This window comes from Elephas maximus, chromosome 17 (assembly GCF_024166365.1).
Source record: "Elephas maximus indicus isolate mEleMax1 chromosome 17, mEleMax1 primary haplotype, whole genome shotgun sequence".
Classification (NCBI taxonomy): domain Eukaryota; kingdom Metazoa; phylum Chordata; class Mammalia; order Proboscidea; family Elephantidae; genus Elephas; species Elephas maximus.
The window spans coordinates 87570887-87588201 of record NC_064835.1 but is presented as its reverse complement, the minus strand read 5'-3'; the positions used below and the strand labels follow the sequence as shown (position 1 = coordinate 87588201).

At 41.4% G+C, this 17315-nt stretch overlaps 1 protein-coding gene across 2 annotated transcripts in view; it reads left to right on the top strand.

Annotated features, from left to right (window-relative positions):
• The window catches only part of VWA3B (von Willebrand factor A domain containing 3B), a 223956-nt gene that overhangs the window by 98320 nt on the left and 108321 nt on the right, over nucleotides 1–17315 (top strand). For both annotated transcript variants that reach the window (XM_049857248.1, XM_049857247.1), the window contains exons 10-12: nucleotides 6359–6513; nucleotides 14252–14390; nucleotides 15738–15869. In XM_049857248.1, coding sequence (XP_049713205.1) covers nucleotides 6359–6513; nucleotides 14252–14390; nucleotides 15738–15869 — 426 coding nt within the window. The remainder of the gene's footprint in view (nucleotides 1–6358; nucleotides 6514–14251; nucleotides 14391–15737; nucleotides 15870–17315) is intronic.

Genomic DNA, 17315 nt, shown 5'->3' with positions numbered 1-17315 from the left:
TAACCCCCAGCCAGTTCCAGGGATGGCACGGGACTGGGCAGCGTTTCGTTCCACGGTGCATGGGGTTGCCATGAATTGGGGGCCGACTCTATGGTAGCTAAAACCCATTGCCCTTGAGTCGATTCCGCCTCGTGGCAGCCCCCTGTGTTACAGAGTAGAACTGCTCTGTAGGATTGTTTTGGCTGTAGTCTTCATGGAAGCAGATTGCCAGGACTTTCTTCTGCACGACAGAGGCGGCAGAGTAGACTTAGAGTGACTGCAGCCAGTGATTCCCGACAGAGGAAGCCGAGGCCCCCTCAAACCCAAGGTCACTGTACGATCCTCAAGGGCTCTGATCTGTAGGTCCTGCAGTGGGGGAGCCACAGTCTCTTGGACACTCACGACTGTGCTGGCTGCCCACTGAGCAGGGCCTTGCCTCTGGGGCTACATTACCCGCGTGGTGCTGTGTTTTTGCCTTCCTATTGCCACATGTTAACTACCAACTGAAAAATATGAAAATCGAATTAGAAAAATGCTGAGCTGACACAGGACTTGTTCCTGGCTTCTCCGAGTGTGCAGAGTGAAGGCTGCCGTGCAGGGAAAATCTCGTTTGTGAGTTTCCTCCCCCAGCAGAGTTTTCTGGTTTTGTAGACATTATTCAATAATGTTATTAGTTCAGGAAATCATACATAACTGAATTTTCAATTTTATAATATATTCGACACTGGTTATCTACAATTATTAGTCCCTGTCAGTCTGGCTCCGCTTGAGCCCCTAATAACGCGGTGTGTTCAGACTTAGCTCGAATACTGGCTTCCTCCTGGCTCTTTCTTGACAGTTTTAAATGAAATTTCACAGGGTCAGTTTGAAGAACTAGGCTTATAAAAAAAGGAGTTTTCCCTCAGATTCTTGTCCTAACAAATGATATGGTAACAGTTGAAATGTATAAAGTAAAGCCAGCCGCCTTTACAAATAGTAGTGACCAAGGGACAATTGTGTTCTCAATATTTAGGGCCACATTTCTGAAACTGGATTTATACCTACAGTTGTGATGTGTATAAAGTGGGGAGAAACTGAGGCTCAACTATGAAATAGGTAGGTTATTTACTCCCCCAGGCTCCCATTGGGTAGGCCTCCCTAAAGCTTTAACTATAAAAACCTGTTTGTAAGTACAAATCCATAAAACTCGTTAACACTGAGAAATAAATGACAAAGGCTTACTAGGTAGCTTTTCTAAGATAGATGAACAGGTGGAAGAAGGAGATAAAAATGCATTTCTAATTAGGGAATTTCAGGAAAGTCTAGGTAAAAACGGCGCGGGGGCTGTGTCTGACCAGCCTCCTCCTCAGACTTCACAAGGGGAAGAAGAACCAGGACTAACAGCCCAAGGCTGATTCCTATGAGGTGGGGTTCAGACATACCTCCTCTCTCTGCCATCTTTACCAATTCTGACACCAACCGTCCCTCCACTCTCTACGTCTCTGCTGGGTTCAGTAATTCCTGCAATGGCCACATAGAACTCACAGACCGTACTCACAATTATGGGGTTTATTGGGGAGGTAACAGTTACAATTCAGTCTCAGGATCGCTCAGGGTACAGTTCTTCCATCAGGACAGCCTCTCCCTAGCTGTGCTTGCAGGCACAGCTCTCCTTGGCCCTCAGTCTCTGCCCAAAGGCACTTGGCTTTCTCTCTCCATGGGCTGGGAAGCCCACCTGGCTGCTTCCCGCTGCCGGGCCTCTGCTGCTGGTCTCACCTTCCTTGGTGATGGTGGGCTCCTCTCCTCTCCTCTGGAATTGGCTCTCTTTTAAGGCAAAACTGACCAATCCCCTTAGATTAACCTGTTACACAGTCCTGCCCAGCCACCTGGGTGGGAGTTGCAAGACCTTGGCTAGAAAGGCCACAGAAAAGTAATCAATCAGTAATCAATCGCACTGCAGTCTAGCAACTAGATATTTGGGAGCACCCCTGAAATCACATTGCCAGTGCAGTTACTTAGGCTGCTGGTGCACAAAGCCCGCCCCAGTGTTCAAAGGCCCGCTGTTGTCTCATCGTGGTCTCATCTAACAATGTTTATTGGGCTTCCCTCATGTGCCAGGCAGTGTGCCACCTAGAGAGTGCACTGGATTTGGAGTGAGAAGACCTGGGTGCAAATAGTCCTTCTCCCAGTTACTTATTATGAGAACTTGGGCAATTTATCCAGCCCATTTGAGCCTTACTTTCCATATCCGTAAAATGGGTGGTGGTTTGTAAAATCTGAATTCGCCGTGCTTGGAACTTAGAAGATGCCCAATAAATGTTAGCTTCCTTCTTTTCTTTATTACCACATCGTGAGTCATAAATGAGCATTCATGGAATGCCTGTATGGCTTACATACAGGGTGAATATTTGTGCTCTAATTTTACACATGAGAAAACTAAGATACAGGGCCCCTGAGAGGTTAACTTACCCAAGATGTCTTGCCAGGTGGAGGCAGGGTTTGAGTTTGGGTCTGCGAAGCTTCAGACTGTGCTTTTCCCGTTCCACCATATTCTGTGCCTGACATAGAACTCATCCTCATGTAGCTGATGGCCAGGCGTGTTTGTGTGTGGGCAGGCTGTGGGATTGAGAGTGCGGTGAACCCTCTTGGGACAACCCCAGGAACGTGGCGCCATCATTTTGCTGAGAGAGATCCTTGTACTGCAGTAGAGATGTGATTTCTCTGTGCCTCTTTTGGGATCATCAGGACCGATCGCATTGTGTTCTTCAACCCTGATCACCGCAGTCACCACCGGACTCCTGAATTCTCATCCTTGTATGGCCGAACAGCCCTTCTTTGACCCTCTTCCACTGTTCCCCAACTCCTAAAATCCCTCCGCTGTGCCCTCTGAAACTTGGTCATCACCAAATCCCCTATATCCTCCAGTCCTCTGAAATGTTCCCTTCTCTGCTTGTCTCTCTTCAGGCCCCTGCTCCCCTGCAGCTCTCTAGAGTGGGGGCTGGTGTCCCTCCCATTCCACTTGTACCTATGGGCCTGGAGGCACGTGGTGTCCTCGTTGCTCCTCTTTGCTGCTGCTTGTCCCTTCTCTTTCTCTCCGTCCATGTCGTCAGACTGTATCATGACTACATCTCCTTGTGGCTGTTACCTACTGAGCCCCATAACACCATCATGAGCCCTTGAAGATTTTAGCTTCTAGCTTGCTGTCATTGGCTCCAAACCTCTTTTAATTCTTAGTGATTTCAGTCCCTCGGGGACTTTCATTTCTTTGACCTCCTCTTCCCCAGTGATTTGCTCCATCTCTGCCACTTCTGCCATAGGCATACCCTTGATCTTGTCATTACAAATAACTGTGTAATCATAACCCACAGAATCAGTGTCAAACATCCACTTTCTGACCACTCTCTGACCACACTTTTCACGTCATTTCCTCTCCTACCCTAATTCCAACACTCTTCCAAACCCACTGGGAGTTTCGATTTGTTTCCACCACCTTTTCTTTGTCATCCCCATTCTTTTGCCCTCCTCTCCTGCCATATGAGCTTCTTGACCCCATCCGTCCTCAGCTCCCTGGGCCCGCTCTTATGTTACTGTACACATCTGCCAAAACCACAACCCTAGTGAAGTCCAGCTTCCTGCCTTGTCTGATCTGTACCTGGGCAGCTGAATGTGGTTGGAGGAGATGACACAGCCATGCTGCCTGGCTTCACCTTCCATTCATGACTTCTAACTTCATGGGGATCTTTTATGCTGCCCGACAATCCTATAGTGCTTTCCCAGTCCCCTGAGTCCCTCCTTCTTCTAGGTGAGCACCTTCTCCTTTCTCATCAAACCTCCAACACCTTCTCCATATGGGCTCCCAGCAGGAGACCTTGCTTCACTGAACGTTGAAGTAATCAGAAGCAAATGTCCATGAACATCCACCTCCACATAGCCAAATCCTCCTGTGTCTGCATCTGTGTGCTCTACCTGCATTTCTTCTATGAAGGCCGACCTGCCCTTGCTCCAGTCTGCAGTCAACCCCTCCACAAGTGCACTGGATCCCCTCTGCCCTCGCTTCAGTCATTCTATTTGTTTCATATTGTCAATATTGCCCTCATTTCTAGATCTTTCCCATGAGCATACAAACACGCCGTTTTTTCTCCCTCATTTCTAGATCTTTCCCTTAAGCATACAAACATGCTGTTATTTCTCCTGTTTTAGAAATGCATTTTTGATCCTGATACTTGCCTCCGGCTCTGCCTCATTTCTCTGCTCTTTAAAATTCATCTCCTCAAAAGAGTTATATACACTTCCTTTCTCCGATTCTTCAGTTCTCATTGCCACTTCAGTCAGGCAAAAGCCCTAACCTCTCTACCAAAACCTTCTATTTCCAGGGATACCTGAATTGCCAAATCCAGGGGTCAATTTTCAGCCTTTTTCTTTCTTGACCTATCATCAACATTTGAAATACTTCCTATTGTCAACATTTGATACACTTGATCACTTCCTTGAAGTTCTTATTTTGCTTGCAGAAAACACACTGCCCTCGCTTTCCACCTACCACTCTGGCTACTTGTTCTCAGTCTTCTTTGTTTCTTCTTTCCTGTGTCCCCAACCTCTAACTGCTGGAGAGCCTCGAGGTCCAGTCCTCGAACCTCTTCTCTACCTACACTCGTTCCCCAGGTGATGTCATCCAGTCCCATGGCATTTAATACTGTGCCTATGCTGCTGACTTCCAAATTTATATCTCCAGCTCTGGGTCTTTCCCTGATCTCCACCTGCCTACCTGTCATAATACTTGGGTATCTAATAGGTATCTTGAACCTAACATATCCAACACTAAATCCTGATCTTCCCTTCCAAAGCTGCTCCCCTGTAATCTTCTTCCTATTAAATCTTTTAGTTGCCCAGGCCCCAAACCTTAGAGTCATTCTTGATACCTCTCTTTTCTCTCATACCCATGTTTGATCTCTCATTAAATCCCATCGGCACTATCTTGATAATACATCCAGAATTCAGAATCTGACCACTTCTTACCATTTTCACTGTTAGACCTGGTCCATGCCACCTAACTGACCTCCTCACTCCCCACATCAGTCCTTGACCATCTACAGCCTGTACTCAGCTGAGTAACCAGAGTTATCCTATAAAATTATAAATTAGGTTCTGTCACTTCCTTGTTTCAGCCCTGGGATGATTCCTGTTTCAGTCAGAAGAAAAGCCAGAGTCATTCCCATCAGCTGTCAGACATACAGGATCTGCTTCCTGCCTCCGCTTCTATTTCTCTAGCTTAACTTCTCTCCCCCTCACTCCCTCTCTTTCAGCCACACTGGCCTTCTTAAAGCTCTGCAGACATGATAACCAAACTCTTACCTTAGAACTTTCGTACTTGCTGCACCCTTTAACAGGAGTGCTCTTCCCCCAGACACAAAGGTGGCTCATATTCTCAGTTCCTTCAGGTCTTTGCTCAAATGTCACCTTCTCGCTGAGGTTTCCTTGTTTAGATTTTTAACTTTTCCCCATTCCCTTCCCTCCATTTCTTCCCCGGTAACATAAACTCCATGAGGATAGGAATTTTGGTCACCTTTGTTTATGGATTGTATTCCTGGTGCCTAGAAGAATGCTTAGTATGGACTAAACTCATACCCATTGCCGTCGAGTCAAATCCAACTCCTAATGATCCTGTAGGACAGGGTAGAACTGCCCCATGGGGTTTCCAAGGAGTGGCTGGTGGATTTGAACTTCTGACTTTTTAGTTAGCAGCCGAGCTCTTAACTACTGTGCCGCCAGGGTGCCTGGTATGGGCTAGTGCTTGATAAATATTGGATGAGTGCTGAAGAGTGACCGGCATTATGAGAGCTCTCCGTGTGGGAAGCTTTGGTCCTTGGGCCAGTTCTATATGTCTCAGTAGGTGTGGGGTGGGGTCCTTGGCTATTTTTCTTCATTTGGGGCAGGGAGCAGCAATGGAAAGATGCTTTGTGTGACTCTCAAGTCTCGCCTCCTCCGGATTGACTGCCCTGACCCTCCAGTTCACTGCGAACTCTTCCTCCATTGCCAGGACTTGTCGTCCTCACTGTCTGAACCCGATGCCAGGTACTAGGTGTCTACTGCTCTGCATTGCCATTTTTCTATATATATCTTTGTGTGTGTTTTGCTGCGTGTGTGTGTGTTTGTGCAATGTCTCCCTGTTGAAAACATTGGCTTTGCTGGGGCATGGACTGGACCTCACACATCTTTCTGGACCATCCCTCAGGGTACCTAGCACAGAGCTCCACATGGACCAGGTCCCAGTACCTGCTTGGTTGAATTAATGATTTTATAATTTTATGGTGGGGGCAAGAGCTGAGAGACTGAGGTGCCATTTGGAAACTTCTTTATTGAATATTTTCTAAGTGGCTTCTGTCCTTTGTCCTTTCCTCAGGAGACAATCAAGAAGACAATCCATGCGAAATACTGCAGCAAGTTTGTCCACGCTCCCTGGAAGGATGGGAGCTTGGTCCACGTCCACGTTACCAAGGAGAAGTGCAGGTGGTACCGTGAGAGAATTCATTCAGTCCTGGCCCAAATTGAAAGGAGGTTGGTGTGTTGGCAGAACGGTACAAGAAGTCTGATTTCTCCTGAAATTCCAATCTGTCTGACCTTTTGGTTAAAGTTCAACCTGGAGAAATGGCCAGTAAACATTATTGGGTCAAAGTTGCCATCTAATGGTTTGCTGATGGCCTTGTTTTTGTTAACAACAAATGGGAATGTTTAGATTTCAAGCTGCCTTGATGCCAGTTTCTTAAAAACGGCAAATTCTTAAAAACCGCAAACAAAGGGTATAATTATCACAATGGCTGTGCATCATTGTCGGAGGCTAAGAAATGCTTCCACTCACACCTTGTAATTTTTGAGGTGTATTGCAGACTGTATTACACCTGTCCTCTGTACTCTTGGATATTACATTTCAAGGCAATTGTTACAGTGTTGTGAAATATTTCAACACAATTGTATGTATTTTTAAAACTTATCTGAAAATAACTTCAGGAGATCTCAGCCCTGCTGGTTGTTGAAATCTGGTAATGCTCATGACCCTGATGTGTTCATGCTGTGACCTCAGTCCAGCTCCGTGGGGACCATTTACCTTCATGCCTGTCGGCTCAGCTCTTCACCTTCTCCGACGCCAGTTTAAGACCAGGAAGAACACATTCATTTAGGCACATGGGATCAGGGGTCAGAGAGAGCTCAGTTCTCATCCCAGCTCTGCCACTTTCTGTGTGGCCCTGGGAAAGTCAGTTAATGTCTTTGAACCATTTTCCTCATTTATAAAGTGGAAGTAATTTCATTGATAAATTTGTTCTATGGATTAGATTAGATACTAAATCAAGTAGGTTTAGCATAGTACCCAGCCTGCATGAGGCACTCGAAACAAGAGCATCTGCCCTCCTTCTGGGCCTCCAGATTTTCTTTGTGGGAAGGTTTTTAGATTACACATTCAACTTCTTTAAATACACATAGAATCGATATTGGTAATTTATGCTTTATTTTCTAATCAGTTTGCCTAGAGATTATCCTTTATTTTTTTTCACTTGGGAGAATGTACTTTAATGTCTTGAAATAAATCCAGATAGTTAAGAAACTTCTTGCCAGGGTCTTGAAATTGACACCAAGATGCCAATTTAAAGATGGTCTTGCTTCTTTCCACATATTGGGCTTCAAAGAAGAACAAAACGTTGGGTGTCAGTATCAGTGTTCTAAACTCCTTCTGCATAAATTGGTCCCAAACCCATTGCTGTTGAGTAGATTCCAACTCCTTCCTACCCTGTAGGACAGAGTAGAACTGCCCCATAGGGTTTCCAAGGCTGTAAATCTTTATGGAAGCAGACTGCCACATCTTTCGCCCATGGAGCAGCTGGTGGGTTCGAACTGCTGACCTTCAGTTAGCAACTGAGCGCTTTAACCACTGTGACACCAGGGCTCTTTGCATAAGTTGTAACTCAGCAGAAATGCCAAAGGAAGAGAATTTTGTTACCACAGAATGCCACCTGCCGTAGCTGGGGTCGGGAGGAGGGGGCCATCTGTTTTGGCATGGCAATAAAATCTTAGAAAGCAACAACTAATTTAAATTTTAAAAACAATACCAATTTGCAATAGCATAACAAAGCATGAAATATTTTAGAATAAATTTAGTAAGACGTGCACTGAAAATGACAAAAGATTGCTGATAAAACTTAATGAAAACTTAAAGGGAGAAATAGACCATGCTCATGGATTGGAAACTTCAAAATTATTAAAATGCCTCTTTTGCCCAAATTAATCTATAGATTCAACTCAATCCTAATCAAAATCCCAGCAAGTTTTTTTGTAGATATTGATTAGCTGATTCTAAAATTTATAGAAATGCAAAAGACCTAGATTAGCAAAAATACTTTTGAAAAAGAACAGTGTTTGAGAACTCACACTACCTGACTTTAAAATTTATTATAAAGCTACAGTAGTCAAGACAGTGTGGTATTGTCATTAATATAGACATATAGATCATCACTGTAGACATGTAGATCATCACTGTAGACGTATAGATCATCACTGTAGACATATAGATCATCACTGTAGACGTATAGATCATCACTGTAGACATATAGATCATCACTGTAGACATATAGATCATCACTGTAGACGTACAGATCATCAGTGTAGACATATAGATCATCAGTGTAGACATATAGATCATCACTGTAGACATATAGATCATCACTGTAGACATATAGATCATCACTGTAGACGTACAGATCATCAGTGTAGACATATAGATCATCACTGTAGACATATAGATCATCCGTGTAGGCATATAGATCATCCGTGTAGGCATATAGATCATCCGTGTAGACATATAGATCATCACTGTGGACATATAGATCATCACTGTAGACATATAGATCATCACTGTAGACGTATAGATCATCACTGTAGACATATAGATCATCAGTGTAGACGTACAGATCATCAGTGTAGACATATAGATCATCAGTGTAGACATATAGATCATCACTGTAGACGTATAGATCATCACTGTAGACATACAGATCATCACTGTAGACGTATAGATCATCACTGTAGACGTACACATCATCGCTGTAGACGTACAGATCATCGCTGTAGACGTATAGATCATCAGTGTAGACGTATAGATCATCAGTGTAGACATATAGATCATCAGTGTAGGCATATAGATCGTCAGTGTAGACATATAGATCGTCACTGTAGATGTATAGATCGTCACTGTAGACGTATAGATCGTCACTGTAGGCATAAAGATTGTCACTGTAGACGTATAGATCATCACTGTAGACATATAGATCATCACTGTAGATGTATAGATCATTAGCGTAGACATATAGATCATCAGTGTAGACATATAGACCATCACTGTAGACATATAGATCATTAGTGTAGACATAGATCATCACTGTAGACATATAGATCATTAGTATAGACATATAGATCATCACTGTAGACATATAGATCATTAGTATAGACATATAGATCTAGGGAACAAAATAGAAAATCTAGAAATAGAGCCACATATGGACTGATTTTTTATAAAGGTGTCAAGGTAATTCAATGGTGAGAAATTGCCTTTAAAAAAAAATAAAAATGCCAGAACAGTTGCATAGCTATGAGCAAAAAATGAATCTTGACTCTTATCTTACACCAAAAACCCATTGCTATCGAGTTGATTCCAACTCATAGTGACCCTATAGGACAGAGTAGAGCTGCCCCATAGGGTTTCCAAGGAGCAACTGGTGAATTCTAACTGCCAAGCTCTTACCCACTACATTGCCAGGGCTCCTATCTTACATCATATATAAAAATTAACTTGAAATGGATCATAGATCTAAATGTAAGCACTACAACCATAAAGCTTCCAGGATAAGACAGGAGAAAATATTTGTGACCCAGGTGCTCTGGTGGTGCAGTGATTAAGTGTTTGGCTGCTAACGAAAAGGTCAGCAGTTCGAATCCACTAGCCACTCCTTGGAAACCCTGTGGGGCAGTTCTACTCTGTCCTATAGGGTCACTCTGAGTCGGAATGGACTTGATGGCAACAGGTTTGGGTTAGGTAGAAATTTCTTAGATAGGATGCAAAAAGCATCAACCGTAAAAAGAAAAATTGGATAAATTGACCGTACATCAAAAAGGAAAACTTGCTCTTCAAAACACACAGTTAAAAAACAGTTAAGAAAGTGAAAAAATAAGCCACAGGCTGGGAGAAAATTTTTGCAAAACACTCATTTGATAAAGGACCTTTGTTCAGGATGTATAAAACCTCTTATAATTTAATAATTAGACAAACAGCCCAATTTTTTAAATGGGCAAAAGAAGTTTCCATTTTACTGTTCTTTTCAAAGAACCAGCTTTTTGTTTCAAAAAGTTTTTTCTCTATAGGTTTTCTGCTTTCTATGTCATTAATTTATATTATTATCTTTGTTATTTCCCTTGTTCTAGTCATTTTGGGTTTCCGTTTCTTCAGATGGATGCACAGATCACTCTTTTTTCCTAATATAACCATCTAATTTTATAAATTTTCCTCTGAGTACGGCTTTAGCTGCCTCTCACAAATTTTGATATGTTGTACTTCGTTTACATTCACTAAAAGATCTTTTCTAGTTTCCCCTGTGATTTCTTCTTTGAGCCAAGTGTTATATAGAAATGTGTTGTTTACTTTAAAATATTTGCGGATTTACCAGATAGCTTTTTGTTATTAATTTCTATTTTAATTTCACTGTGTACATAGAAATACTGTATACGATTTTAATTCTTATAAATTTGAGACCTTTTTTTATGTCCTGGAATATGAATAAAAAGCATATCCTGCTTTTGTTGGGTAGAGTATACTATAAATATCAATTATCTCAAGTTGGTGGATAGTGTTCAAGCCTTCTATATCATTAGTTATTTTCTGTGTAATTACAAATTATTGTGAGAAAAGTATTGAAGTCTCCAACTGTAGTTGTGGGTTTGTCCATTTGTCCTATCAGTTCTATCAGTTTTTTCTACTTGTATTTTGAAGCTCTATAGGTACATATATGTTTAGTATTGTTATATTCCTTCAATGAATTGACTCCTTTATCATTATGAAATGTCCCTTTTTGATCCCTGGTAATCCTTGTTCTGAAATCTCCTTTGTGTGGTATTAATATAGCCATTCCAGGTTTCTTTTGGTTATTATTTAAATAAACCAAAAAAAAAAACACAAACCCAAGCCCACTGCCGTTGAGTTGAATCCGACTCACGGGGACCCTATAGGACAGAGTAGAATTGCCCTATACAGTTTCCAAGGAGCGCCTGGCAGATTTGAACTGCCGATGGTCTATCTTTTTTCCATCCTTTTACCTTTGACAGTTTAATGGGTTTTTTATAGGCAGAATATGGGTATTATTTATTTATTTTTAATCCAATCTGACAATTTCTGCCTTTTAATTGCCTGTGTTTAATCTACAGTTAATTTTTAATGTAATTATTGATTTGGGTAGGTTTAAATCTAAAATCTTGTTTTTTTTTTTTTTTTTTTTTCCTATTTGTCCCATTTGGTTTCTCTATTTATTTTTCTGCCTTCTTTTTGGTTGACTATTTTGTTTTTACCCTTCCATTTTACCTACACTACTGATTTATTGAGAACTATACGGGGCAGTTCTACTCTGTCCTATAGGGTCGCTATGAGTCAGAATCGACTCAACAGCAGTAGGTTGGGTTTTTTTCGTTGTTTGTTGATTTATTAACTTTCCCTTTTCTGTTTTGATGTCTCTGTGTGTGTGTGTGTGTGTGTGTAAGAGAGAGAGAAAGAGAGACTGCTTTAGCATTTACAATTACATGTTTAACTTCTCAGTCTACCTTCAAATAATATTATATCACTTCATGTATATTATAAAAATCTTACTACTTTCATTTCTCCTCTTCTGTCCTTTCTATCTTCGTACACTTTACTTCTATATATGCAATAAACCCCACAATATGTTATTATTTTTGCCTTAGTCAATTCTCTTGTAAATAGATTAAAAATGAGAATACATGTATTTATATAACCATATAATTGATATTTACCTTTATTCTTCTGTATAGATTCAGTTTTCCTCTTCCTATAATTTTCTTTTTGCCCAGAGAACTTCCTTCAGTAGTGCAAGTGTTGGTGATGAATTCCTTCAGATGTTTTCACCTGAAAAAGTCTTTAATTCACCTTCATTTTTGGAAAATATTTTTGCTAAATATAGAATTCTAGGTTTACAGTTTTCTCTTTCAGTACGTTAAATTTTTTCTCCATTGCCTCCTGGCTTGCGTGGTTTCCAATGAGAAGCTTCATGTCATTCTTATCGTTTGTTCCTCTACATGTACTGTGCATTTTTTTCTCTGGCTGCTTTTAAGATTTTCTTTTTAATCACTGGATTTCAGCAATTTTATTATGATGTGCCTTGGTGTGGTTTTCTTTGTTTATTCTGCTTGGGTTCTTTGAGCTTCTTGGATCTGTGGGTGTATTGTTTTCATCAAAATTGGAAACATTTTGGCCATTATTTCCTCAAATATTTTTTCTGTCTCCCCCTCTCTCACCTTTTTAGATGCTAATTAGAGATATGTTAGACTCCTTGATACTGTCTCACAGGCCACTTATTCTTTGTTTTTTTTTTTCAGTCTTCCTCTGTTTCATTTTGAATTGTTTCCTACTACTATTTCTGTCTTCAAGTTTCCTGATCTTTTGTTCTGCAGTGTCTAATTTACTGTTAATACTCTGTGGGTTACCATGTACTGTATTTTTCATTTCACATACTGTATTGAGTACCTCTAGAAGTTCCACCTGGGTCTTTTTTATATGTATCTTGCATTTCTGTCCTCATTCTGTTCGTAGTTTACCTTCTTGAACATATTTGGTTATGTTTATAATAGCTGTATGATATCCTTTTCTATAATCTGTCATTTTGGGGTCTGTTTCTGTTCTTCTCCTTCTAGTTATGTATCATATTTTTCAGCTTTTTGCACAAAACTGGTAAGTTTTGTTTGGATGCCAGGCATTTTGAATATTACATTGTTGGGTGCTGAATTTTGTTGTATTCTTTATCTATGTTGTGTGATGCAGTTAAGTTACTTGGAATCAGTTTGATCCCTCTGGGTTTGCTTTTAAGTTTTGTTAGCATAGGTTCACTGAAGCCTTTAGTCCAGGGTTAATTTGTTCCTTCTACTTGGAGCCCTGGTGACACATGATTAAGTACTCAGCTGCTAGTAGAAAGGTCACCGGTTCTAACCCACCCAGCCGCTCCACAGGAAAAAGGCCTGGCGATTTGCTTCTGTAAAGGTTATAGTCTAGAAAACCCTATGAGGTGGTTCTTCCCTGTCCCATGGGGTCACTATGAGTTAAAAATTGACTTGACAGCACCTTACAACAACAACAACTAGGACAGTACTCTTAGACAGGCTCTGCTTGATACCCCACATATTAAAGAGGTTTTCCCACTCTGGCTGGTTGCAAGATGAGCTATTCCCAGGCCTGTGTAAGCTCTGAGGGATTGTTCCACCTATTCCATTTTGGTGATTCATTCCTTGGCTTTAGTAGTTTCTTCACAAGCATGCTCTGATCATTGCTTAGCAGAAATCTCAAGGGAATCCTTCTGCAGATCTCCAGAGCTAGCACACACTGTCTCTCCCCTTCTCTGCAGTTCCCTCCTCTTCAGTATTTTACCATACAAATTATAGCTGCCAGGCTTTGCTTAACTCTGTGTCAAACATTTTTCTTTGCTTGCAGCCATGAACTTCATTTACAGTCTGTGATGGAGCCTTAACACAGTCCATGGAGCAGTCCTGCTCACATGGCTCCCTGGTGCTTGGTTATTACAGGGATCTGGAGTCACTTGATACTGTCCGTCAGCTTCAATGAAGCTTCAGAAATGAGCTGGCTTTCCTAGCTTGACTGCAGTCAGCAGGATTAGTTGACAAATGGCCTGAAATCATAGCTGAGGGCCTCAAAATATCAGATCCCTGAAACTAATTGACTGTTGGCTTTGGAACCTAGTATTGGATTTATTTTTTCTGTCATATTGATTTCCCAGGTCCTGTTTAACTTGGCTGATGGGGCGGGGGGATTGCGGGAGGGGAGGTGTGATAAGGGATCCAGCCCAAATGTAGGATTTTTCACAGGAAAACCTCAAAGTGAATAATTTGCTCACAGAAGATTGGGCATAAACAATACGGCTGGGCTCTGGCCTCTGTGGATGTATCTTTAAGTTCTTGGGAAGATGCTCTGTTTGCCGCCAGGCTCTAACCATTCACTCTCAACCTATTTCCTGCCTAGGATTGAATGGCTGCAAGACGGGAGCCAAATGCTCTTTGGAAAAGTGCTTCATGATTGCATCTATGTCCTCATTGATACCTCTCACTCAATGAAGGGCAAACTGGACTTGGTGAAGGGCAAGATCATTCAGCTTATACAGGTTAGAAGGAACTGTCGTGTTCATGCATCTGGGATCTATGCACCACGAATCCATCTCCACCAATCATCATCTGCAGTGGTTATGAGAGGTGGAGGGGGCGTTTACGCTGAAATATCCCTAAGAAAGCCACTTGAGAAAGCTCCCTTTTGCCAGTTAGAGAATTGCCAGTGCTCCTTTGAAAGCGAACCCTTCCTTTGGTGGTCTTTTCTGAAATGCATGGGTTGCTTACGGAAGTTTCTACGTCCATTGCTTTAGGTTTTCTCTATCCTGAAATCTGTGGCCTACACATACCTCCATTGTTTTCCAGATACCCTTCATCTTGGCATTTTAATTTTCTAAAGCTTATTAGGGATCTTGGTGCAAGGAGTTTAGGTTGATGTAGGGTTAAGAGCTTCCAGTTCTTATCCTACTCGTGCTACCTCTGGGCTGTAACATGACCTAAGGCAGACTGCTTAAGTTTCCCGATACAAATGGTGGCCATAGTGCTGTAATGAATCAGTAGTATTGATGCAACTATTAACCAGAGAAAATAGTTGTGGGGAGTGTTTGAGAAGTACAGTGTATAATTTTTAATTTGATAAGCCTCTGCTGGAGGAATGTAGGCTGGATGGAAGGCAAATGAATAGATTCGTAACTGAATAACGTTGTTATTGTTAGCTACAGTCAAGTCTGCCCCCGACGCATGGCGACACCATGGTCCAGTTGGACCATTGTGATCCATGGGGTTTCCATTGACTGGTGTTTTGGAAGCAGATTGCCCTGCCTTTTGTGTTAGTCTGTCTTACCCTGGAAGCTCCCCTGAAACCTGTTCGGTGTCGTAGCAACGTGTAATCCAGCACTGACGGATGGGTGGTGGCTGTGCTTGAGGTGCCTTGGCTGGGAATCGAACCCCAGTCTCCCTCATGGAAGGCGATAGAGTTCTACCACTGAACTACCACTGCAGCCTTATGGAAAAGACAGTGACTGAAACGATGACACCATTTAGGATTTCTTTTCTTTAAACATGTTTCATTTTAGTGTGCTTATTCTGTAGACCACTAATGTCCATATTAAAGTCAGCATTTAATATCACATTTTATATAAAGTTTATACACATATGGGATATATTATATGTGTGTCTGTGTGTGTTTGCAAAGGTCTTATCGACATCCAAACTGCATGTACATTTTTTTTAAATGCCTTTTGTACTAGAAAAGAATTTCTCTATCTAGTGTAATTTTTAGCTTCTAGAACTCGAAATAGGTATCACAGATACCATAGTGATTAAAATTTATCACACTGTGAATTGTCCTAACCTTTGCTTATATTTGCAGGGTCTCATGGTTAGATAATAATTGTTTCTTACAGGAACAGCTGAAATATAAAAGTAAATTCAATTTTGTGACATTTGATGCTCAAGCAGTTGCTTGGTGTGAAAAACTTGCTGAAATCAATGAAGATAATTTGCAAAGGGCCCAGTCCTGGGTTAGAGACATTCAGGTAAGAAGGGGACTAAACCTGGGAGAGGAAGCCTGACTGTCACCTGTGGATTTCGTTTGCCCATGAGGTAGAAAGTCTTGAGAAAGTACTTTGAGCTCCAAGGTTGGCAGTGGCTTCAAGTAGTCATTCTTTTTGTCTGTAAAGGTCACATTAATCCCATCTCGTTAGTCAGTATCTTAAAGCTTAGATAAAGCTCTATTCACAGCACTCTTCTTCCAGAACTACCTTGGCTCAGGTCTCAGCCCCTTCATGAAAACAAATTTTAAAATATTACTTTTTTTTTTTTTTGTACTAAAACTCATTCAGATTTGTTCTTTTCTGAAACTTCACGGTTGTTTCAAAGGATGTATTAAACCTATTCATAACTGTGGCTTTTTTTCAATTGTAATGAACTTCTGGAAACATACAGTATAACCTGGGTGCTTATTCCTCAAAGCAAGAAGGGAGACTGGGAGCGGGACAGAGTAGGAACAGACAATAACAACTCCTTCAGGCCCACAGCTTGCTGGGAAAGCTTTAAAGCTCCTGTTGCTCTTGGCATTAACGCAGACTAAAAGATTTTCTTTTCCTTAGATCTTCTCTCGTCTCTAACTTAATTTTATCAATTCTGGAAAACATTTTCTCCCAATCTGTGGCTTGTCTTTTCATTTTCTTAACAGGGTTTTTCACAGAGCAAAAGTTTCCAATTTTGATAAAGTTCACGTTACCAATTTTTCATTTTATGGACTGTGCTTTTGGAATCATATCTAAAAACTCTCTGAAACCTGAGGTCATGTAGATTTTCTTCTGTTTTCATCTAGAAATGTTATAGTTTTACATTATCCATCTAGGCCTGTGGTCCATTTTGAGTTCATTGTTGTATTAGGTAAGAGGTATGGAGCAGCGCGGTTTGATGAAAGAACTGTCCTTTCTCCATTGAATTGCCTTTGCTTCTTTGTTAAAAATCATCTGACTTATCTGTGTGAATCTATTTATAGAGTCTTTATTCTGTTTCATTGATTTAGGTCAAAACTGATTCTTTCGTATCATGTTATGAGACTCTGGATACTATTGAAACCTCCTGTTTAGTTGGCTTTGCCCGACACTGCTGTCAGGGGATTGGTGGGCTCTGCCTTGTTACTGCCAGGTGGAGATAGAAGTCCAGATTCCCCCCTCAATCTCTTTTGACACAGGAAGGGGAGAGACCTCTTGTCACTGCCAGTTTGGGTGGACACTGTAGGGTAGGGGAAGGGGGAAGCTCATTTCCAGCCAGCAGAGATAAAATCTTTGCTCACTATTGGCCTTCTCTGACACTACCCCAGTGGGAGTATTGGAGAATTTCATTTTATCTATCCTGCTTCATGTTCTCTGACCTTCACGGTTTTGTGTTTGTCATTGTTTTAGGAAAATTCTCAACCAATATCTTCAAATTTTTCTTCTGCTCCGTTTTCTCTCTTCTTCTGTGTT